Source organism: Dipodomys ordii, unplaced genomic scaffold (assembly GCF_000151885.1).
Source record: "Dipodomys ordii isolate 6190 unplaced genomic scaffold, Dord_2.0 Scaffold190, whole genome shotgun sequence".
In the NCBI taxonomy this organism is placed as follows: domain Eukaryota; kingdom Metazoa; phylum Chordata; class Mammalia; order Rodentia; family Heteromyidae; genus Dipodomys; species Dipodomys ordii.
In genome coordinates this window covers 791,686-815,543 of record NW_012267406.1, presented here as the reverse complement: position 1 = coordinate 815,543, position 23,858 = coordinate 791,686, and the positions used below count along the sequence as shown (strand labels likewise).

At 37.2% G+C, this 23,858-nt stretch overlaps 1 protein-coding gene across 3 annotated transcripts in view; it reads left to right on the top strand.

Annotated features, from left to right (window-relative positions):
• Mybl1 (v-myb avian myeloblastosis viral oncogene homolog-like 1) overlaps nucleotides 1-23,858 on the top strand; it is a 39,007-nt gene continuing 15,149 nt past the window's right edge. For 2 of the 3 annotated variants that reach the window (XM_013034498.1, XM_013034497.1), the window contains exons 1-8: nucleotides 1-447; nucleotides 10,765-10,870; nucleotides 11,211-11,282; nucleotides 15,185-15,277; nucleotides 18,726-18,946; nucleotides 21,125-21,299; nucleotides 23,153-23,224; nucleotides 23,598-23,702. In XM_013034498.1, the coding sequence (XP_012889952.1) occupies nucleotides 428-447; nucleotides 10,765-10,870; nucleotides 11,211-11,282; nucleotides 15,185-15,277; nucleotides 18,726-18,946; nucleotides 21,125-21,299; nucleotides 23,153-23,224; nucleotides 23,598-23,702 (864 nt within the window). In that variant the 5' untranslated portion in view covers nucleotides 1-427. The remainder of the gene's footprint in view (nucleotides 448-10,764; nucleotides 10,871-11,210; nucleotides 11,283-15,184; nucleotides 15,278-18,725; nucleotides 18,947-21,124; nucleotides 21,300-23,152; nucleotides 23,225-23,597; nucleotides 23,703-23,858) is intronic. The other variant, XM_013034496.1, reaches the window with a different exon arrangement.

Genomic DNA, 23,858 nt, shown 5'->3' with positions numbered 1-23,858 from the left:
GACAAAACCCTGCAGGCGGCTGCGAGCGCTGCAGAGCTGCTCACCGCGGAGGGCGGGCGGGAGTGCGGGCGGGGGGGGCGCGTCGGCGTCCGCGGCGCGGCCCGGACAGACCGCGGCCACCGGCTTGAGAGGCGGCGGGGAGGGGCCGGCCGTGGGCGGGGGCGCGCCTGCTGACATGCCCGGGGCATCCTGGGCCGGGCCGGGCCGGGGCTAGGAGCGGCGCCAGGGCTGGGGGCGGGTCGCGGTCCGTCCCTGCGTCCCTCCGTCCCGTCCTGTCCGGCCGGGGGGCCTGCGTTCCGCACTCGGCCGCCTCGGGGCAGCAGCGAGGGAAGCGGCGGGAGGGTCGGGGGACGAGGAGCATCCGCCCGAGGCTGGAGGAGGCTGACCCGCGTCCCCGCCCAGCCCGCGCCTATGCGGTACTTGAAGGATGGCGAAGAGGTCGCGCAGGTGGGTGACATCCCGGGGTCCGGGGCCCGTCGGCTGGGTCTCGGCTCGGCTTCTCTTTCCTCTGCCGCCGCCCCTTCGCCCGAGCCTCCCACACGCTGTCTTTCCTGCTGTCACCCCCGGTGGATTGGGTCCTGCAGGCAGGAGTACAGCCAAGACCTCCAGAAAGTTGGGGTCTCGAGTCCAGGAAGCAGAGGTTAACAAAGGCTCGGGTTGCTCCTTGGAGTTGATTCTCCCCGCAGTGCACATCCAGGCTCCTAACATTTCACAGCCGCTTTTTTGGGGGGGGGGAGGGAGGGAGGTTTTTTGCCTTTCAGAGTATACGTCACGCTGGTAGAAGTGGCGATGTCCTGCCTGGATGACTCCAACACCGGTTCTGGCTCCTGAATGACGCGCCACTCAGAGCAGGGAACTTGGGATCGAGCAGGGTGGGCACCGCTCTTGCCAGCTTTGCAGCCTCGAGAGGTTATGGAAAATCATCTTGGGGAAGAGCAGAGGGCTTATTCTCACCTTTCTGTACACATTCTTAGCATGTTCCTGCTGGGATGGTGTCAAACTGTTGCTACCCATATAGCTAGATCTTAAAATAAAGCAATATATTTTTATTCGTTTAACGTTTGACACTACTTTTGTACAGGAGTGGTGCACGATTTTTTCTTTTGTGGTTGGAAAGTGTGTTAGGATGAATGTATACATATCCGTGCCACTATAGTAGTTGCTCCATTGTATGGAGTAGGTTAAGTTCTCCTCCTCCTCCTTCATTTTCAACAATATTAAAAGGTTTTGGGCAGGATTTTCAAATGCTTTTATTTTTCTGGATTCATAATCTCAAAGTCTTATCTACAGTTGTATTTCCTGAGTTGGAATTAGTACTGGGAATCATTTGTTTTACGTTTTGGTAAATCAACTTTAGCAATAACTATCCATAATCTTACTTTATACATATATCAATTAACTGGTGTAAGATGGTTCTGCATAAGTCAGTATGAAATTATGTCATAGTTATTTTATAGCAACTACAGTATAGGACAAATCCCCAGAGAGGTAGACCAGATGTGTACACACAGATCTTTAGCAATAGGGGTTTCAACCTTCACACTATTGACACTTTAGATCTGATGGTTCTTTGTATTGGGGGTGGTGTGGAGTGGGGGAATGTTCAGCCACAGGCTTTGTCTGTACTCAGTGGAACAGTAATACTCTGCTTCCCACAGTCCTGACAAAAGTGTCTCCACATACTGCCTTGTGTCCTTTGGGGGAGGGGAGCAAAATCACACAGGTAAGAACTGCTAATCTAGAAATCCAAGACTCAGTTAACTGTTCCATCTTCAAAAAACAGAAGTTAGAAGCGTCTGTGGTGACGATTGCTGAAGTACTATAGGCCTTTTGGGTTCTTTTTTTGGGGGGGGAGAGGGGTCCGGTCGTGGGGCCTGAACTCTTGGCCTGGGCGCTGCCCCTCAGCTCTTCAGCTCAAGGCTAGTGCCCTACTACTTGAGTCACAGTGCCATTTCTGCGTTTTTCTGCTTATGTGGTGCTGAGGAATGGAACCCAGGGCCTCATGCATGCAAGGCAAGTGCTCTACCACTGAGCCACCTTCCCAGCCCCCCTTTTTGGATTCTTAAGTCTTAAAATTTTTAAAAACTTAATAGGCTGGGTGTCAGTGGCTCACACCTGTAATCCTATTTACTCAAGAGATAGGTTTGAGGATCTTGGTTAGAAGCCAGCCTGGACTGGCTTATCTCCAATTAAATACCAAAATAAATAAATAAATTAAAAAAGGCTGGAAGTGGAGCTTTGGCTCAAGTGGTAAAGCTTTGAGCACATAAGATCAAGGAGAGCAATGCAAAGTAACAAGTTGAAGTCAATAAAATTGTATTTATACTAAAGGTGAAATTATCTACTTAGTGTTGATGTTAATCTTAGTTGAAAAAGTTTCTTGGCTAATTCTGTCATCATTGTTACAGTATGTTTAGACACTGATATTTGAATGTTAGAACTCGCCTAGGAAGGAGAGCTTAGTTTTCTGTTACATAGTTGTTTCCTAATACTAGAGTAAGAAAGGAGAAATTATTTAATAATTAGTTTGCCCTTGTAAATTCTTTTATTGACATAACTATGTGCTTTAGATACTTTAAGGTTTAAATCTGGAATAACTAAACAGAATGAAGGTATACTTTTTAGGGAGCATACAGGTAGAAGTGTGGCAAGAAATTGTCACTTCTGACTATATTTCTTCTGCCTTCATACTTGAGTTTTATGCTTTAAATTGTATTTCATGTATTTGTAAATATGTATGGCTTGTGTATTTTAGAGGATAACATGGAATGTTTTGAAGGAGAAACCTATTCATGGGGGACAAAGTCAACTCAGCCTTTGATTAAGAATGTTAACATATATGAATGAAATTTATAGTAGTAAGAGAAAGGAATCCAGTCATTTCAAGTTGTACTTTGAGATCTCCAGTAAACAACCACTTAATAAGTTGAATGAAAACTGTACTTGGCTGCATAAAAGCTCCACATAGAAATATAGGCATAAATCCTTTAATAGACTTTTTTCCATGTGATCTAAATAGAAAATTGTTGCCTCAGGTGTGAAACAACTGAAAGACATTGGCTTCTTTGATTTTTATTTAATAGCTATAGATTAACTCATTGAAATTGACATTTTTCTCAATTTCATTATGGAAAAGGCCAACTAATAGTGAGACTTCGCAGTTTTGATGGTATAATTTACAGGCACTTAACACAACTAGGATATCTGTTATTAATATGTATTCGATTTTAATGTATATTCTATGTACAAATAAAAGGTCTTTTTTTGAAAAGTTCTCCCTTAAAAATAAACTGCAGTCATTTAGAAGCTGCAAAGCTTCCAAAAGATTACTCTTAAAAGATTAAGATATTTTTCATTTGATATTACCATTGACTGCACTAAACCACAAGATAAAGCCAGGTTTTACATTGCAAGATATTTTTCAGTGATTTTATGCATGTATACACAATGTGCATGTATGTGTGTATGTATGTAGCAGTTATACTATTTATTTCCACCAAAACAAGTGCAGGTGAAAGTATACTGATAAATGATAAATGCTTTCTGAGTTTTGTTGTAATGACAGAATTGTCTTGGGAAAGAAGACAAATTCTATCCCAGTTTTAAATCTATTAATGTAACGGTTTGTATTTTGTAGTCTGTAAAGATAGTTTCTAGCTTTAATGTATATCCTATTTTGAGGACCTTTTGTGATGATCTTTTCTCACTTAAAAATATATACTCCAAAAGAATAAATAGACATGTTATCACCTTTTTGTTTATGGGTTGCTGGGCAGAACTTTCCCCAGAATTTGTTTTACTATTTCTATTAATCATGGTCTACTATGTGAAATCAGATTGGTCTTTAAAGCTAGTCTTTAAAGCTAGTTAGCAGTCAAGATTTGGAATTCAGTACTCATGTATGCAGTACATTGTAATAACCACTGGGTGGCCTGATTTCACTTTATTATGTTAGCCTGGTAAATGCTCATATCCTTGAGTATAACAAAAACATTAAATCCAGTTACCCTATTGTCACAAAGTATAAAAAAGGTGTGTATTTTAGTATGCTAAAGATTTCAGACTTCTGGAAGTTTGTGATATTAAAGAGCAAGCAATTTTGCAAGAACAAGTTTTATAGAAAAACATATTTCTCTCTAATTACAAACCAGTAGTAATAGTACCATATTTAATATTTATTTTTACTTTTTTAGATGGCTTGTTATCCTTTAAAACTGAACTTCTCCAAATATTTTATCATAATATCAAGTATGAATAATTTGTGTATTAGTTCACAAGTATTGACTATCACATCCTTTTTGTTTATACTCCACTGTATACTACTCTTAACCATTTCCTGGCCTAACAAGATAAAGATTTTTTTGTGCTTTTGTTGTTTCATATGTACCCTCATAACTTTATTGATTTATCATTTACAAAACTGTTTCCATTTGAGTATGGTAGTTTGGTTAGACATTGGACATTTATAGAATCAGAGATACATAGAAATAACTGGGGGCTAGAGGTATAGTTCAGTGGTATAGTGCTTGCCTAACATGAGACAAGGCCAGACCCTTGGTTCAATCTCTGATTCCACCAAAAAAGAAAGAAAAGTAAGAAAAATGAAAAGTAAAATAAGTTGATGACAAAACTAAGAAGTAGAATTAGATTTTAGGAAAGTCCCAGTGGTAGAAAGATATTCTAAGAATTCTTTTATGTTCCCTTGTTCTCATCGCTTAGAAAACCCAGCTTCCTGAATGATGGTGGGCCATATAACTCATCGTCTGAAACTGATGAGCATGCTGAGTATAGTAGAGAATGGAACCTCATGTAGAATTAGATATCTCTCACAAGTTATGTAATCCAAAACTAAGGAGCTGCATTTAACAATTGAACAGGTTCTTTGGAATATTACTCCTTGGTAACTACTCTTGGACTAACGTTACATTTTTGTATGTATATCCTTAAAGTAATATTTTGTTAACAACTTTAAGGTGGATTTTTTACAGATTAGATGTGATGTAGATTTTTTTTGCAAATACTCAATATTTATACAGGAAAATTGTGTTAGAAGTAACTTTTTTTATACAAGTAGTTGTATCAAGATGTTCCCATTCGACAAAACAGTACATGAGTACAAAGTGTCTGACAACATTGTCACCCATCTCTCTTAACCCATCCCTTCTCTCACTTTTTTTCTTTGAGATTAGATGATTACATAAATTTCATATATTTCACAGTATAGTGGAATAGTGATACTATTGTCACAAACACATATTAACTTTTCACAAGGCAAATTGTCATTATCATGTCTATACAGTTTGTGAATTCTATAAGAAGTAACTTTTTTAAAAAAGCAGTCTCTAATATGCTGTTGTGGAAGCTATTGGAATCTAAAGGGAGCGAGAAAGAGGACAACCTGTGAAAAGCATGCTTGAGGGTTATTTGGGTATCAGGAAGTGGTAATGTTGCTGGGGGGCATTTCTAAGGAAAACAGACACCTCATAGAACCACTTCTGTGCTGAATTTTAAAAGAATGTTTGTTTCATCAGGTTCTGCTTTTTAAAATTCTGCCACTTGGAGGTGCATTTGGATTCTGCAATTTAACAAATGGGAATGCTTTCTATCTCTTCCTAGTGGGACTTTTTGTTGTTAAAAAATGTACTCTTTCTCATATTCACTTTAAGATTTCATCTGTATTGAGGAAGATGAAAGTTTTGGTTGAGATAAAAGGAAATGATGTATTTTTGGGATACAGAGCACTTGGAAGAGATGGAAGGACAAAAAATATTTAATGACCTTACAAATATTTGAATGGCAGGAACACTGCTTGATTCTTTTTTTTTTTGTTTTCTTTGTTATTTATTTTTATTGTTAAGGTGATGTACAGAGGGGATACAGTTATATAAGGTAATAAGTACATTTCTTGTCAAACTTGTTATCCTTTCCTCATTTTTCTCACTTTCCCTCTCCCCCACACTCCCCCAAGTTGTACCGCTCATTTCCAACATATTGTCTTGTATCACTGTTGCATTGGTTCCCCCCTTGTCTGTTTGATTCTTGAAGGTGAACATGACATAGTTTTTGCGCTCTTGAATTTACTGTGTAGTTGTAGTTGACTAGTGATAGGCATTAAGCAAAGACTAATGATATTCTGAATATGGTGCTTTATCTGATTTAGTAGGTTACTTAGAAATTTAGGAAGTCATTGGACATTAAGGCATCTCTGACTTAACAATTTATGTTTAACCACTAACATTTGTGATAGCTGAAACTGGCTGCCAGTTATATATTTTCTTTAGTTAAACCTGGCATTTGGATTCTGAAACAAAATAGTTAAGGACTGGATTATTGTTACATATGAATGTTGGCTTCATGGAAAGATACATTGGGAAATTAAAGTATATTAAGGTGTGTGCTGGTAGCTCACATCTATAATCGTAGCTACTCAGGAGGCTGAGATCTGAGGATCCTAATTGGAAGCCAGCTTGTGCAGAAAAGTCTGTGATACCCTTGTTTATCCTCAAATATCCAAGAAGAAGCCAGAAGTAAATCTGTGGCTCAAGTGGTCAGGCATCAGCCTTGAGCAGGAAAAATCAAGAGTGTGAGGCCCTGAGTTCAAACTTAGTACCAGCATCCCCTGTGGCCTCTCCCCATCAAAAGCACTGAATTACAGAAGTGGATAAACAGGAGAATATAGTATCTTGGTGTATTGCCTATTCAACTATGAATTTTGGTCCTAATGGAATTGACATGTCAGAGGAAATATCTGCATATAATACATATTAGAGTTAGGCCTTTAGTTTTTGCAATTTGATTGAATTTATATGTTTCACTCATATGTTGTTATTTAAACATCACTTGTTTATCATCAGTACACTTTTATATTTTATTAATTAATTTGTTTTTGATGGCACTGGGGATTAAATTTAGGGCCTTGTGCTTCCTAGACAGATGCACTACAACTTAAGCCTTGTTCCCAGCTTTACATGTTCTTAACTATATTCCAGTAAGGTTAGCTACATCTTTAAATGTATGCTGTTTTAAATCAGAATGAAGTTTTGGAAAAGTTAAATCTAGTAAGGCAAAAGTAATTTTGAATTCTATTAGGTAATCAGTTACTTAATGTTAATATTGAACCACCTTTTTGTGCCAGGTGTTACATGTTTTTCTTTATCCTACAGCAGTACTATAAGATATGTGGTATTATGTTCATTTTACAGTTAAATCCCTGACATGTTAGTATGTTCAGGCTCATTACAAAGTGAGCAGATAAGTTAGAACTAGCAGCTTGTTCTGATTTTAAAATACATTTGAGATTTGTCTTTAGTATCTTTCAGCTTCCTGGTATTCTTTCTCTTTTTCCAGTGTGTTCTATGTAGTAAAATAATTTAAACAGTGGATATTAAAGTTCAGCTGTGACGTATTTGCTGTGACTGTTGACAAAGTTATTTGTTTAAGTCAAAGTTTTCTGTGAAATGGCAATATTAATAACACTTGCTTCTTGTGGTGGTTATGAAATTTTAAGAGAAAAATTTCATAGTCTGTTACAACGTCTGGTACTTAAATAGTTTTAAATAAACGTCAGCAGCTCATGTTATCTTCAGATGCTCATAACTTTATTCCGTAATCTTCTGGCTACTAAAAATCTTGTAATCTTGTAATTCATTTTATCATGGAGACCTACCCCTTTGGGGGCCTCTTTAAAATTGTCTTAAAAAAAAACACCTATATGAACTCAGTTTCTTTTGTTCCTTTCCTCACTATGCTGATTTTCCTTGGGTCATTTTATGATCCCAGCTATTCTTTGTATGCTAGAGATTGCCAAAACAGTCTACTCTGGACTTTCGTGTCTTACCAGAAGATTCATGTACTCTGTTGCCTTCTAGATGTGTTCTGTAGTACCTGAGCAGACAACCAGCTCTTGAAATGTGGCTAGTCTGAATTGTGATGTACTCTAACTACCAAATACAATAAGATTGTGTGTGTGTGTGTGTGTGTGTGTGTGTGTGTGTGTGTCTGAGAGAGAGAGAGAGCCAGAGAGAGAGGAGTGTGGGTACGGGCAGGGGATTGATCTCAAGGCCTCACACTTTTCACTTGGCTTTCTTGCTCACAGCTGGTGCTCTACCACTTGAGCCATACCTCCAGTCTGTTCATTGAATATGGAGTCCTGAAGACTTTTATTCCCAGACTGGCTTCAAATCATGATCCTCCAGGTCTCAATATTCTGAGTAGCTAGGATTACAGGTATAAGTCACTGGCATCCAGCTACAATCAGATTTTGAAGACTTTAGTAAGAAAAAAATTCATTCATAATTTCATATTGGTTGCATATTGGAGTGATAATATTTTTATATATAATTTGATAATACTTATTAAAATTTCTTTAAATATGTAGCTACTAGAAAATTAACGTATGTGACCTGCATTGTATTTCTTTAGGACAATTCTGTTACAGACACATAGACCTTTATATTTCTCAAGCACCTTGAAAATGCCTAGTCAAAAACTATTTTCTCCATTCTTTCTTTCCTTGCAAAGTTTTGTCTCTCCATCTGTCTCTTGTCTTAGTGAATACCTCTAATTATATAACCCAATGTCAGAAAATATGGAGTGATCTTGGTTCCTTTTCCTTCCCTGTCTTTCATCTCCATCAGTTGCAAAATTATTTCTTCTTTTTAAAAACATTTTTGATTTTCATGTACTTTTTGTTTACCATTTTCACCTTGGTTCATTTTTTTGTGGGCCTTAGGTTTTGTCACTTTTTCTCTACTAAGTAAAAAAGTAAAATTTATCCCTATTTTCTTTTAATATTACTGTGGTTTCTTTTTCTTTTTTTGTATCTGACCTGGGGCTTGAAATCAGACCCTGAGTACTTACTGTCCCTGGATTTCTTTTTGCTCAAGGCTACCACTTGAGCCACAGCTCCACTTCTTGCTTTTTTGGTAGTTTATTGGAGTCTCATGATTTTCCTGCCTGGGCTGATCCTCAGATCTCAGCCTCCTGAGTAGGTAGGATTATAGGTATGAGCCACCATCATCAGGCTGCAGTTTCATTAAAAAAAACAACAACAACATTAATACATATCTGATCTGAATTTATTTTTTTTAAGTCAGGATTTATTTTAGTCCTTAAAAGTGACTACCAATAATAGTATTTATGGAAAAAAATCTGTCCTAGTCCACTGATTTGAAATGTTATCCACATGGATGTATTTTTTTCTGAATATTCTGTCCATTTATGTGTTTGGTTATTTATATGTCAGTACCATTCTGTCTTTTTAGAAAATTAGTCTTATATTAGTTACTACAGAGGGAGACTTCACTGTTTAATTTTCAAACATGTTTATAATACCTCTCAATAGTCTTACTTCTCTTATCCTGCTTTGTATTTTTTCTTTCTCTACAGTGTAGTGTGATAATTAGGCAATGGCAAATCTACCATTACTCTTTAGAACTTTTCTGGCTACTATTATTTCTTTATTTTTTTACATATGAATGATAGAACCAGCTTGTCTAATTCATTCCTGAAATCAGATGGTATTTTCATTAAAATTTATGAATTAACTTTTTTTTTTGGTCAGTCATGGGGCTTGAACTCTAGGCCTGGGCACTGTCCCTCAGCTCTTCAGCTCAAGGTTAGCATTCTACTACTTGAGCCACAGCACCACTTCCAGTTTTCTGGTGGTTTATTGCAGTTAAGAGTTTCCTGGACTTTCCTGCATGGGCTGGCTTTGAAATGCAATCCTCAGATCTCAGCCTCCTGAGTAGCTAGGATTACAGGTGGAGCCACCAGTGCCTGGCCTGAATTAGCTTATTAATTTGTGCATCTTTATAGTGATTGTTTTCTTACTCAAGCATGTGGTCTAAATATAATACTTCCATCTGTTCAAATCTTCTGTGTTTAATATTAGTGTTTTTAATTTACTATACCTAGATTTTTATTTTACATGTTAAAACTATTTCTAGATATTTAATCTTTTTTGTTGTTGGTTTTGTTAATGGATCATTTCTTCTGTTTGTTTTTTGTGGGGTTGTTTTGTTTGTTTGGTGGTATTAAGGTTTGAACTCAGTGCTTTGTGTTCACTAGACAGATACCCTACTGCTTGAACCACACTTCCAGCTCTTCTGTCATGGTTTTGAAATAGCTATGGTCTGTCTTTATTTATTTGTAGTACTGGGGTTTGAACTCAGCAAATTGTCCTTGCAAGGTAAAACATTCTACTATTTGAGCCAAGTCTTCAGTCGTTTTTGCTTTAGTTATTTTCCAGCTAGGGTCTCAATAATTTTCCCTGAGTTGGTCTTGGACCAATCCTACCTGCCTCTTCCAAGTAACTGTGTAGTTTATATTTTAACATTTCCATTTTGTGTTTTTATGATGATTATTAAGTAATCTTAGTAAGAGGAACAATTTCACTTTCTTGCCACCATACTTCTGCTATTAATTTTTTCTAAAACATGTGCTTTGCTTTTGTTCCCCTAAAGTCTTTTAGATCTTTATTCTTTAAATATTAAATAAAGAATATATGTCACAGTCATCAGAATGACATAAAAGATTATTACTTAGCTCTGGTGACATAACCAAACACTTCTTTTTGTTGTCAGTAAGAACTATTGCTCTTTGCCTGTATGACTTAATTTAATATTTTGAATAATCTCATTGATTGTATATTGTTTATTCTGAGTGGTTTCTTCAGTCATACCTGCAAATACAAATTCATCAGTTGAATTAATTTAAATGAAATTCATGATTTCACAAGTGTGTTGTTGTTGTTGTGTTTTGTAGTGAGGATGAGGATGATGACCTTCAGTATGCCGATCATGATTATGAAGTACCACAACAGAAAGGATTGAAAAAACTCTGGAATAGAGTAAAGTGGACAAGAGATGAGGTAGTTATCCGGCAAGGTTTACTAATTACATACTTGTATATATCAACTATATTTATTAGCTATCTATATAGTTAATAGATGATATTTCAAAAACAAAATACAAGGATAAAATTACCTATCAACTAACATTCTTTTTCTTTAATTAAGAACATGAATAAACTGGGTGCTATTAGGACTGACAGAGTAATATAGTAAATAGAGGAATTTGTATACTAGTTTTAGTCCTTCTAAAAGTGATTAGCAGCTATGACTAGACAGAGCTGGAAAGTTGTCTGTATTTAGGGATGGAGGAAAAGGGAGAGGAACAATTTCTAATTGTTACACCTGCTTTATTTAATAGGATGATAAATTAAAGAAGTTGGTTGAACAACATGGAACTGATGATTGGACTCTAATTGCTAGTCATCTTCAGGTAAGTAAAATATCAAATGATATTTTTGAAATGACTGCTTTCAGGACACCGGGTTAAATTTTCTATGAGCTATTACATTTATAGTACATATTGAGTAACTCTAATCCTAAAATCCAAGCTCAGAAGTGCTACAAAAGCTTAAGACTTTTTGAGTTCTGGCCCAGCCCCTCAAGTAGAAGATTCTGTACTTATGTAATAGGCTTTGAAAAAAAAATGCAGGCCCCCTAAAAATAACATATAAAATTACTTTCAGGTTATGTGAATAGGTATATATGAGAATTTTGGGGTCAGACTTGTGTCCCATCTTCAAGAAATATTATTATAGGCATGCAAATATGCCAAAAATTTTTAACGATTACTACTATAAGAATGATATTAAGCTGGGCGCCGGTGGCTCGGTGGCTCACGCCTGTAATCCTAGCTACTCAGAAGGTTGAGATCTGAGAATCGCGGTTCAAAGCCAGCCCGGGCAGGAAAGACTGTGAGACTCCTATCTCCAATAAACCACTAGAAAACCGGAAGTGGCCCTGTAGCTCAAGTGGTAGAGCGCTCATCTTGAGCTGAAGAGCTGAGGGACAGCGCCCAGGCCCAGAGTTCAAGCCCCATGACCAACCAAAAAAAAAAAAAAAAAAGAATGATATTAAGCTTGAGTAGGGCTGCACAAATTTTTGTGATATATGTTACAACATTTTGAGAGAATTTAAATATTGAAATATTTTGACAGCTAAGTAGTTAGAATCAGGAAAAATTATTAAGATTGTCATATAATGCTCAAATGAAAAAATAAAGCAAAGGATCCTAGCCTCGTGTTTCGTGTTTCAAGCCTGTAATCCTAGCTTCTTGTAAGGAAGCATGGGATTGTGATTTGAAACCAGACCAGGCAAAAGTTTTGAGACTTTATTTGAACCAATGGCTGGACATGATGGCATGCATCTGTCATCCTAGTCTGAGGGCTGGGTGCAGTGGTGGGCATCTGTCATCAGTTACATTGGGTGCAAATAGGATAATCACAGTTTAGGCTAAACTGAACATAAAGAAAGACCAAAGCTATCTTAAAAATAATCCCCAAAGGGATGTCTGTCAAGCAGGCAGAGTGGGGAAAAGCAGAGGACTGGGCGTTTGGCTCAAGTGGTACTGTGCTTTAGCAAGCAGGAGGCCATTTGTTCAATCCCTAGTACCACAAAAATGATGCTTATTGTTCATCATATTAATACTTATATGCTTTTTATTGGTATATAATCTTATAGAATATAAAATATTTTTGTATACTCACTTATTACTATACTGAGAAGGATTAGGCAAAAAACTCATACTTAAATTTTGATAAGAATTCCTTTGATTTTAGAAACTGTTACCTGTGTTTTTACTGTATTGTCATATGCTTCTCAATGCAGCATGAAAATTGAGGCCAAATAAAGGCATTAGTCTGAATTGTATTTATCAGCTCTGCTAGCTGGAAAAGAGTTACTTAACCTTTAAACTTCAACTTCCTTATATCTGATATGTGGATGATACTAAATATCTATTATCATTGTGATTATTAAGAATAACAGATAATATTGAAATAATTCCTGACATTTAACAGATGTTCAAGAAATGGAAACTAAATGAGAAAAGTTATTTATGTTAGCTTTAATATAGAAATGCTACAAGGGCATGCAAGAACGTGTCCATTATTTCTAAGAAAATAGTCTTAAATGAATTGGCATTGCTGTACAGAAACCATAAAGAAGCTCAGTTTGAATAAAAATAACTGGAAGTCTATTGGTACAGAAACTTCGGCAGACAAAGTATTTTTATTCCTTTTTTGGGTTTGAACTCAGGTCCTCGCCCTTGCTAGTCAGATGCTCTACCATATCCTTTTTTGCTTTATTTTTTGGATACAGTCTCATGTTTTTGTCTGGGGTTAGCCTTGGACTATGCCTCCCATGTAGCTGAACTTACAGACGTATACCAGCATCGCAGAATTATTATAAGCTTGAGATTAGGTCTTGGTAACTTTTTGCCTGCTAGACTCAAATCATCCTCCTAACCATTACCTCCCAAGTAGCTGAGATTGTAGATGTACATGACCACTTGTGACTGTCCCTTTATATATTTCTAGATTAATTATTTTGTACATGACCTAGTAACTTTTTTGTGTGTTTGTGTGATAGTAATGCAGCTTGAACTGGACAGTTCTCAACTATTTTTTTACTCATGACTGGTGTTCTACAGCTTGAGTTATGCCTTTAATACCAGCTTTTTTTTGTTTTTGGTTAGTTGTAGGGCTTGAACTCTGGGCCTGGGCACTGCCCCTCAGCTCTTCAGCTCAAGGCAAGTGCTCTACCACTTAAGCCACAGTACCACTTCCGGCTTTTTCTATTTATGTGGTGCTGAGGAATCCAACCCAGGGCCTCATACATGCAAGGCAAGCACTGTATCCTGAGCCACCTTCCCAGCTTTTTACTGGTTACTTTGAACCTGGATTGCTTTGAACTTTGATCTTCAAATCTCAAGCCTCCTGAGTCTAGGAGTATAGTCATGAGCCATTGGTGCTTGGCTGATCTAGAAACTATAAAATACAAGTCAGTTAAAAATATTAAGTATTATTATTATGATCCTAGTAATGCATTGTAATTACCAGGTCATGAATAGATTAAAGCTTTGTTCTTCAGTCATTTGGGGTTTGAGATGCTTCTCATTGAAATTCCTTATTCTGATAAATTAATTTTTCTTTAAATGTCAACATACATAATTGCATATGATAACTTGTTTTCTTGATAACTCAGTGAGGGATCAGGTCATGTACTAGTCTAGTCTTAACATAGGAGTTTTAACTGTGGTGCTATATGAGTCTGGACTACCATGCTGTTTTTGACTTCTTGTCTGCTTTGTACAGTTTTTGTACTATCATTTAGTCCTTAATGCTAGATCCTTCTCTATGGGATTTTCTGTCATGGCTTTGCTGCTTGCTGTGTTATAAGGCATATTGTAGATACAATTGATTTGAAATGTATTTTTTTAAATTGGAGTCTAAGCTTTGCTGATAAATAAAAAACTGGGATATAAGCATGTAAAAGAATATATATCTAAAGATTAATACTAAATACACATTTTTTTTTATGACAGCTCTTGGGCTTGAACTCAGGGCCTGGGCACTGTCCTTCAGCATTTTTGCTCAAGGCTAACATTCATCACTTAAGCCACAGCTCCACTTATGTCTTTTTTTTTTTTTCGTGTGTATGATTAACTAGAAATAAGAGTCTCAGAAACTTTCCTGTCCAGTCTGGCTTTGAACTGTGATCTCAGATCTCAGCTTCTCAAATTGTTAGGTTATAGGCATGAGCCACCAGCACATTTTTTTTTTTTGGGGGTCCGGTTGTGAGGCCTGAACTCTGGGCCTGGGCACTGTCCCTCAACTCTTCAGCTCAAGGCTAGCGCTCTACCACTTGAGCCACAGCGCCACTCCCGACTTTTTTCTTTTTGCTTATGTGGTGCTGAGGAATCGAACCCAGAGCCTCATGCATGCAAGGCAGGCGCTCTACCACTGAGTCACCTTCCCAGCCCCCCAGCACATTTTTTTAACTATGATTTTGTTCTTTATAAGAGTGTATCATAGCTGGGCGCTGGTGGCTCACGCCTGTAATCCTAGCTACTCAGGAGGCTGAGATCTGAGGATCGCGGTTCAAAGCCAGCCCGGGCAGGAGAGACCGTGAGACTCCTCTATCTCCAATAAACCACCAGAAAACCGGAAGTGGCGCTGTAGCTCAAGTGGTAGAGCGCTCGCCTTGAGCTGAAGAGCTGAGGGATAGCGCCCAGGCCCAGAGTTCAAGCCCCACGACCGACAAAAAAAAAGAGTGTATCACACTTGCCTTTGGAAGACAGTTATTTAATAACAACATTGACTAAATGTTTTTCAGAATCGTTCTGACTTTCAGTGCCAACATCGATGGCAGAAGGTTTTAAATCCGGAATTGATTAAGGGTCCTTGGACTAAAGAAGAAGATCAGAGGGTAATATCTTCATATTCTTTATGCTCATCACTGAGTAGGTAGGGTAGCTTTTTTTCTTAATAATATTTTGTTTTAATATATGAAGTATGTATTTAAACACTGAATTTTGCTCTTTAGAGGCAGTTTGCATAAGAATTGAATATTGACTTGTAAATTATTTTTTTTTTTTGGTTCCTGTCATGGGGCCTGAACTCTGAGCCTGGGTGCTGTCCCTCAGCTCTTCAGCTCAAGGCTAGCGCTCTACCACTTGAGCCACAGCACCACTTCCGGCTTTTTTTTCTGCTTATGTGGTGCTGAGGAATCGAACCCAGGGCCTCATGCATGCAAGGCAAGCACTGTACCACTGAGCCACCTTCCCAGCTGCATGAATTTTTTTTTAATTTTTATTTTTTATTGTGAACATACTGTACAGAGGGGTTACAATTACATGGGCAAGATAATGAGTACATTTCTTATCAAGCATTGCAGCCTCCTCCTTTGTTTACCCTTCACATCCCTTCCCAGCCTCCCCCCACCCCCCCATGAATTTTTTTTAATTGAATCAAACCAAATATATGTACATGCCATTTTTTGGGGGGAGAGCAGTATTGGCGTTTGAACTGAGGGTTTTATACTTATTAGGAAAAGACTGTACTGATGGGAGCCATATTAGTTAAGGAAGACATTGTACTGATGTAACTGAATGTCATTTTTGTGGGGTACAGTCTCGGGTTTTTTTTCTGTGCTTGCCTCACATCTTTTACCTATACCTCTTTCACAGCTGGAATTACAGACGTGATACCATATATGGCTTGTTTGTTGGTCTTGCTAACTTTTGTTCCTAGGCTAGCCTTCAATTGTGATCCTTCAATCTCTGCCTCCTTCATAGCTAGGATTATAACTTGTGCCACCACACCCAGGCACATATAGGCCCCTCCTTTTTTTTCTGATAGTGGTTTGCAAAAGGAAAAAACAAAAACAAAAACAAACCTGACTGCCATGACCAGTTTGAAGCATAGTTTCCTGTCAAAAATTGAAATATAACAGATTTTGTGTGTGTGTGTGTATGACACTGAGGCATTGAATCCAGATCCTCATATATGCTAAACAAGTGCTCTGCCACTTGAGCCATGCCCAGAGTCAGAGTCCTTTTGTCTAGTTTTTGTTTTTGTTTTTGTCAGTTATGGGGCTTGAACTCTGGGCTTGGGCACTGCCTCTCAGCTCTTCAGCTCAAGGCAAGCGCTCTACTGCTTGAGCCACAGCACTACTTCTGGTTTTCTAATGGTTTACTGGAGATAAGAGTCTCAGGGACTTTACTGCCCTGGCTGGCTTTGAACAGTGATTCTCAGATCTCAGCCTCCTGAGTAGCTAGGATTACAGGTATGAGCCACCGGCGCCCAGCTTTAGTTTGTTTTTGTTTTTTTTTTTTGTCGGTCGTGGGGCTTGAACTCTGGGCCTGGGCGGTGTCCCTCAGCTCTTCAGCTCAAGGCGAGCGCTCTACCACTTAAGCTACAGCGCCACTTCCTTTAGTTTGTTTTTTAGAGAGGGTCTCAGTGTCTTTTTCTTGGCTTTTCTCAAACTTGGTTGGCCTGGCTCCACCTCCCAAGTAGTTGGGATGATAGGTGTGATTCATCATGCCTTGCTTAAAAATACTTAATTTTACATTTGATAACTAGATGTAGGATGTCATTCTTTGTCTTTAATGAATCATATGTGTGTGTATATACACATGTACACACATGCACACACACAAAATTAGAGCATCATACTTCCAGAAGATTTATAATTAAGAGCTAATTTTTTTTTGTGTAGTAAAAGTTGGAGAGGAATAGACATTTCTGCCCTCCAGAGGATATTGCTCTTGAGTTAAGGCTCCTGAAGGCCTGCCTGTTACTAAGATAGTTGGGGGCAATTAGAGTATCCTTACTAGTGTATTCTGATGACTGGATCCATGCTACTGTGCAGAACAATTTAAAAAGTTGCTTCACAGGCCATACCTGGCTGAACCATTAATCTTCACAGTAGGTTCTCTGAACCAGGCCACAACATTCCAGGCATGTCCTGAAACTCCTTGAACTCTCCAGCTACTTGTGACGGTACCCATGATCCTACTTAACGTCCCTCTTCCCCCTGCCCCTATTACACCTTGGGCTCCTGATTCTGTTCAAGTCACCTTGGCCTCTCTCTTCAACTTTCCATTGAAGTTTAAAGTTGTTCTGGTCTGTTAAAAAAAGTTGCTTCAGTAGACTCAGTAATTATCTGACTTACTAATCTGATTTGTTTAATGATTGACACAAGTTTTTAAATGTATGGTCTTATTTAAACATGTATATACTAAGTCTTAAAATTTCATTTTTAAAACATTATATATATATATATATATATGGTGAAATGGATATATATTAAAGTTAAATGCCCCTCTACTAGGTTTACAGTGTCTTATTTGATAATAAAGCAAAGTGGCAGTGAGGTAAAGTAGACTGGGAATAACTATTTTTGCAAGTTTAGATAAAATAGAAACAAACCTAACATGTGTGATCTGTATTTTTCAGTTAGGGAGTGGAAGAAATGAAAAGCCAGACTGATTTCCTTCAGACTGATCTGTTTGACTTTCTACTGAAGCTTTTTTTTTAAAGATATAAAGTAGAAAAGACATGAGTCTCAATGTCTATAGCTATTTCAAATTAATTTCTATTAAATGAATTTAACTTATGAGTCATTTTTATTAGTTTTGATAAATTGGGACTCAATTTTTGCACATGTTGAATGCTGAAGGTTAATATATCAATAAATTATTTTTAAAATAATTTTAAAATATATTTGCTAATTATAGTTCCAGCTAGAATTTAATGCATTTATTTAAAATGATGTTTTTGGCTGGATGTAGTGGCTCAAGCCTATAATCCTAGCTAATTGAGAGGTAGAGATCGAAGGACTACAGTTTGAGGCCATCCTGCTTAAGAGTTTGTGAGATTCCATTTCAACCAGTGGCTCAGTGTGATGGCATGTGTCTGTCATCCCAGCTACACAAGAAGCACATTGGCTGGGCACAATGGCATGTGCCTGTCATCTCACCTGTGGGGAAGCACAGGTAGGTACATTGTAGCCCAAGATAGCTCAGGCATAAAATGAGACCTTATCTTGAAATAACCAGCACAAAAAGGCTGGCAGAGAGAACAGAGAGTGGTAGAATACCTGCCTTGTATACATGCAAGGCCTTGAGTTCAAACCTCCTAGTACTGCTAATAAAATAAAAATCACATTCTTAATGTCTTTTTTTTTCTGGTGGTGGTGGTGGTGGTGGTGGTGATGGTGGTGGTGGTGGTGGTGTGGGGATTGAACCTAGGGCTTGCACATGTGAGACAAAATATTCTCTCACCTAGCAACATCCGCAACCCTGCCTTTCTTGAGTTAACTTTTAAAATTGTTTCTAAGTAATGCTTTTTAAAACTTTGGTTTTGTTTCTTAGGTTATTGAATTGGTTCAGAAATATGGACCAAAAAGATGGTCTTTAATTGCAAAACATTTAAAAGGAAGAATAGGCAAACAGTGTAGAGAACGATGGCATAATCATCTGAACCCTGAGGTAAAGAAATCTTCCTGGACAGAAGAAGAAGACAGGATCATCTATGAAGCACATAAGCGGTTGGGGAATCGTTGGGCTGAAATTGCCAAACTGCTTCCTGGAAGGTGCTTATATAAATGTGTATACAGTGTTTTGTACGTAAGAATGATCTGTACTCTTTTAGTAGTAAATGCAGTACCCAGCCAGGCTCTAGCGACTCACACCTGTACTCATAGCTACAGAGTCTTAGGTTTGAGAATCATGGTTCAAAGCCAGCCAAAGAAATTAATTACCTAAAAACTGGAAGTGGAGCTATGGTTCCAAGTGGTAGAGCACTAGCCTTGAGCAAAAAAGCTCAGGAACAGCACCCAGGCCCTGAGTTCAAGCCCCACAACAGATAAAAATTTTAAAAATACACATATAGCACCCTGTCTTTTATTTGTAATTAACATTTTAGGCTATATAATACAAGCATCTTTTTGGGACAGTTTGTAATAAATTCCTTGGTAAGTAACTCAATTGCTTTTTTAATGAAAGCTTTTATAGCAGTAAGTTATACAATGACATGATAGACCTTTACATTTGTGTGAACAATTAATATACTTCCCAAATCATGTTTGCATATCATTGCCAGTCAGGCAGACTTTTCAATAAATTCTGTTGGAATGAATTGTAAATCAGAGATTTCTTTTGGTTCAGATACTATGCACATATTCAGAGAAATACAAATATACTGGCTGAGATAAACTGCTTATGACAGTAGGTTAGGAAAACTCAGTTCTTAATAAATGATGGTATGATGTAAGTCATGGAATTAGTGGATATATCTATGTGACTAAAATACAGCATTTTCATCCATCATAGGCAATGTTGAGCTTGTTACAGTTTACCTTGCATTGGTTCTTAGTACTTAGTATGGCAGACTAAGAACCTTGGGGAATTCATAGCTCCTTACTTCTGAAATTACACACTTGTTTTATATTGTGTAATTGCTATATAATACTTTAAAGTATATTGTTTTTATATGTATTCTAATTATATATTTGGGAAGTATTAAAACGTAAACATTACTGTCTTTGTTTTATAGATAAGAAAATTAAGGTAGTGTTCACTATTTTATGTGGGTTACCAACTCTGGACTAGTAACTTCTGACAGTTTCATTCTCTAATACTTTTTTTGTTGTTGTTGTTGGTTCTAGGGTTTGAACTCGGGGCCTTGTGCTTGCTAGTCAGGCATGTTACCTACTGCTTGTCCCATGCCCCCAGTGCTTTCTGTTTGAGTTACTTTCCATACAGTTCTGAATTTTTGCTTGGGCTGGCCTGGACTTAAATCTTCCTACTGATGCTTTCTGCATAGCAGAAATTACATATGTAACGCATTCTATCTCTGCCTCCTTAGTAGCTGGGATCGTAGGCATGAACCACTGCTCCCACATCTTCTGCATCCTTTTCCCCGCCCTCCATAGAATTGAGCCTAGTACCTTAACAAAAAGCAGATTATCAGTAAATGTATATTTTGTACAGGATAGAATTTACATTACAAAGCATTTACATTTTTATAAAGACAACATAGGTTAAAAGTGAATCAGTGAGTTCTTTTTGTCCTAAGAAGCAAAAAGGAATCCTGGGATTTTGTAGTTTGGGTTTTGCTTGTGTGTGTGTGTGTGTCTGGTTCTGGGACTTATGTTTGCTAGGCAAGCACTTTGCCATTTGAATCATGTCAACGCATTGTTTTGTTTTTTTCATGATATATTGGTCTTGACTTAAAGGCCTTTACCCTTGCTATATACTTTACCTAGAATTTTTTTTTCTGTCTTGTTTTGAGACAGGATCTCATTATGTAGCCTAAGCTGACCTTAAACTTGGGATCCTCCTGCTAAAGCTTCCCAAGTGCTGGGATTACTGACATGTGCTACTATGCCTAGCTTTTTTTTTCCTGTTCTTGTAAAGCAGATCTTGGCTTTGCTATCATCTTACACAAGGCCTTCCTGGACCACCTAATAAAATAACCTGAGTTAGTTACTTTTCTCATCTTACTTTAATTATCTTCATTGGACTGCTCTTTTTCTTATTAGTTTTCAATTCTTCCTTCCTTTCTCATGGCTATACTTCCAATGAGAATGTAAACTCTATGATCTCTGTTGTTTACAAGTGTACCTGCCATATAGAAATAGTTTAGAATTTAAAAAATATATTTAATTTCACCAGTTCTAAAATTTTGTTATAAGTACCTTGTGCATATTATATAACATTAAATTTTTTGAAATCCTTTTTCTCTTTTTAAATTTGTATTTTATTCTTAGGACTGATAATTCTATCAAAAATCATTGGAATTCTACTATGCGAAGAAAAGTGGAACAGGAAGGCTACCTACAAGATGGAATAAAATCAGAACGATCTTCATCAAAACTTCAACACAAACCTTGTGCGACTATGGACCATTTGCAAACCCAGAATCAGTTTTACATACCTGTTCAGGCACATATTTTTAATATCTTTATTATTTAAACATTTCTTTAGTAGATATATATGAGAAGGTGTTTGATTTCTTACTAGGATAAGTAAAACTCAGTTGGGTGGGGTAGACAGGATTTAAAGGTCCAACCTAAAAGATATGCCATAATTTTGGCAAATAGATTCTAAAAAACTTATTAAAATGTTTCTTTTTATATGTAATTTTTACATTAAGAAAAGTAGTATGTATATGTACTAATACTCCCAGTTCTTTGCCTCTTCCTTTATGATTTAATTATCATGTGTGCTTTAACATCTGTGTAACTGTAGTATAGCTTATCTTGTAAGGAGACTAGTCAAAAAATAAGTAATCATTGGGGTTCAAATAAATACTTGATTTTTGATGTCATTCAACTTGCTTTCTCCCCAAATGACCAGTCTTGGATGACTTTTTTAGACAGACATTAAGGTAGATTGCCCAAGCTTAAAATGGGCCAATTGTATGTTGCTCCTTGCAGTGCATTTCCTACCTAAAGTTCAGCAGAATTCATAAGGCTTGTTTATCTTTACCTATTTTCCTATTATCTGTCTATCTGTTTATCTGTCTATCTGTCTGTCTGTCTGTCTGTTAAATGAGGAACAATTCTTGGTTCTTATCAAATAAAATGTAAAGACTAAATCAGAGATGAAGGCAAATATTTTATCTGTTATCAGTACATCTCTTAAAAGTACGTGAATAATTCTGATTGTTTTTCCTAGCTAGGTAACAGAAAAATCGATTTTCCTATCTTTCTTCTCAGAGAATGGATAACTGGGTACTGGAAGTTGGTGATAAAAATTTGTTATAATCTCCTTAAAGTCCAGCTTCCTGTGGACTCATCTCTTTATGGGATATTTAGGAACACACTATGTGTTCTCCAGGAGATAGTATATATAACTCTTTCACAGGAAATTTTTAAAAATATGTGGGAAATAGCAATACTATTATCTGATTGGCTGATAAAACCAGGCTAAGTAATTCTCAAATTTCCTGAACTTTATAGCTTTCTCAATGTAGATTCTAGGAACAGCAATGTATTTACTAGATGTGAAATCAATGGAAATATGAATTGGAAAAATTATTAGATATTCAAAGTGGTTTTGTGTGTGTGTGTGTGTGTGCGTGTGTGTGTGTATGTGCGTGTATGTGCGTGTGCGCATGCACGCGCGCGCTCCAGTCATGGGACTTTAAATCAGAGGCTGGGCACTATCCCTGAGCTTTTTTGCTCAAGGCTAGTACCCTGTCACTTGAGCCACAGTTCCACTTCCAGCTTTTTGCTGGTTAAGTGGAGATAATAATCTCATGGACTTTCCTGCCCTGGCTGTCTTCCAACCAGGATCCTCAGATCTCAGCCTCCTAAGTAGCTAGGATTTTGAGCATGAACCAGTGATACCTTGCCAAAGTTTTTTGTTTTTGCCAGTTCTGGGGCTTTGAACCTCAGGGTCTTTTCACTGTCCCTGAGCTACTTTTGCTCAAGTCTAGCACTCTACCACTTGAGCCACAGCACCACTTCTGCCTTTTTCTATTTATGTGGTACTTAGGAATTGAACCTAGGGCTTCATGCATGCTAGGCAAGCACTCTACCACTAGGCCACATTTCCAGCCCAAAGTTTTTTAATGTTAATATTTTATAACAAATTTTGTTTGCTTTAGATTTAATTATTTATATAGCATTAAATGTACAATAGTAATACTTTATTAGAAAAAGGAATATACAGGTTGAATATGATCAAAATACATTATGTGCATGTATAGAAATGTTATAATGAAATCCCTTACTATGTATAATTTAATACCTGCCTATTAAAAAAATTATAATGTTTTACTTCCTTTTTAGATCCCTGGTTATCAGTATGTACCACCTGAAGGCAATTGTGTAGAACATGTTCAGACTTCTGCCTTTATTCAGGTAACTTATTTATAACAGAAAATGAAGGAAATACTTTTAAACATTTAAAAAAGTCAAATGTTGCCCATTTCTCCATAAGTTAAACTGAGATTAAAGCAATATTATCTGCTCTATCTAGTAGGAATAAACTTTATTAGAGGAAATATATTTTAGGTTGCATAAGAGAAAAAATTAGAGGCTTAATTTTTTAAGTATATTTTTATTGTTATTGTAAAGGTGATGTAAGTCAGGTAATGAGTACATTTCTTTCTGAACAGTGTTGAGTCTTCCCTTGTTTTCTCCCAGTTTTTCCCTCCCAACCCTAGAACACTAATATTTTAAAGTAACTTGGTAAGTAGTCTATTTATTTATTTATTTATTTATTATTTTGTAGCAACCCTTTGTTGATGAAGATCCTGATAAGGAAAAGAAAATAAAGGAACTGGAGTTGCTTCTTATGTCAGCAGAGAATGAAGTTAGAAGAAAGCGACTTCCTTCTGTAAGAAATAGACTTAAATGTTTAGATTTTTATTGTTTGAACTTTTGATACAGATACTTTTATAGTTATCACTAGCTGTAAAGCCTTCTCTGACATCACATTTTAATATAAGCTAAGGCTGGGGGGGAGAGGGGGGGAAGGGGGAAGGAGAAGGAT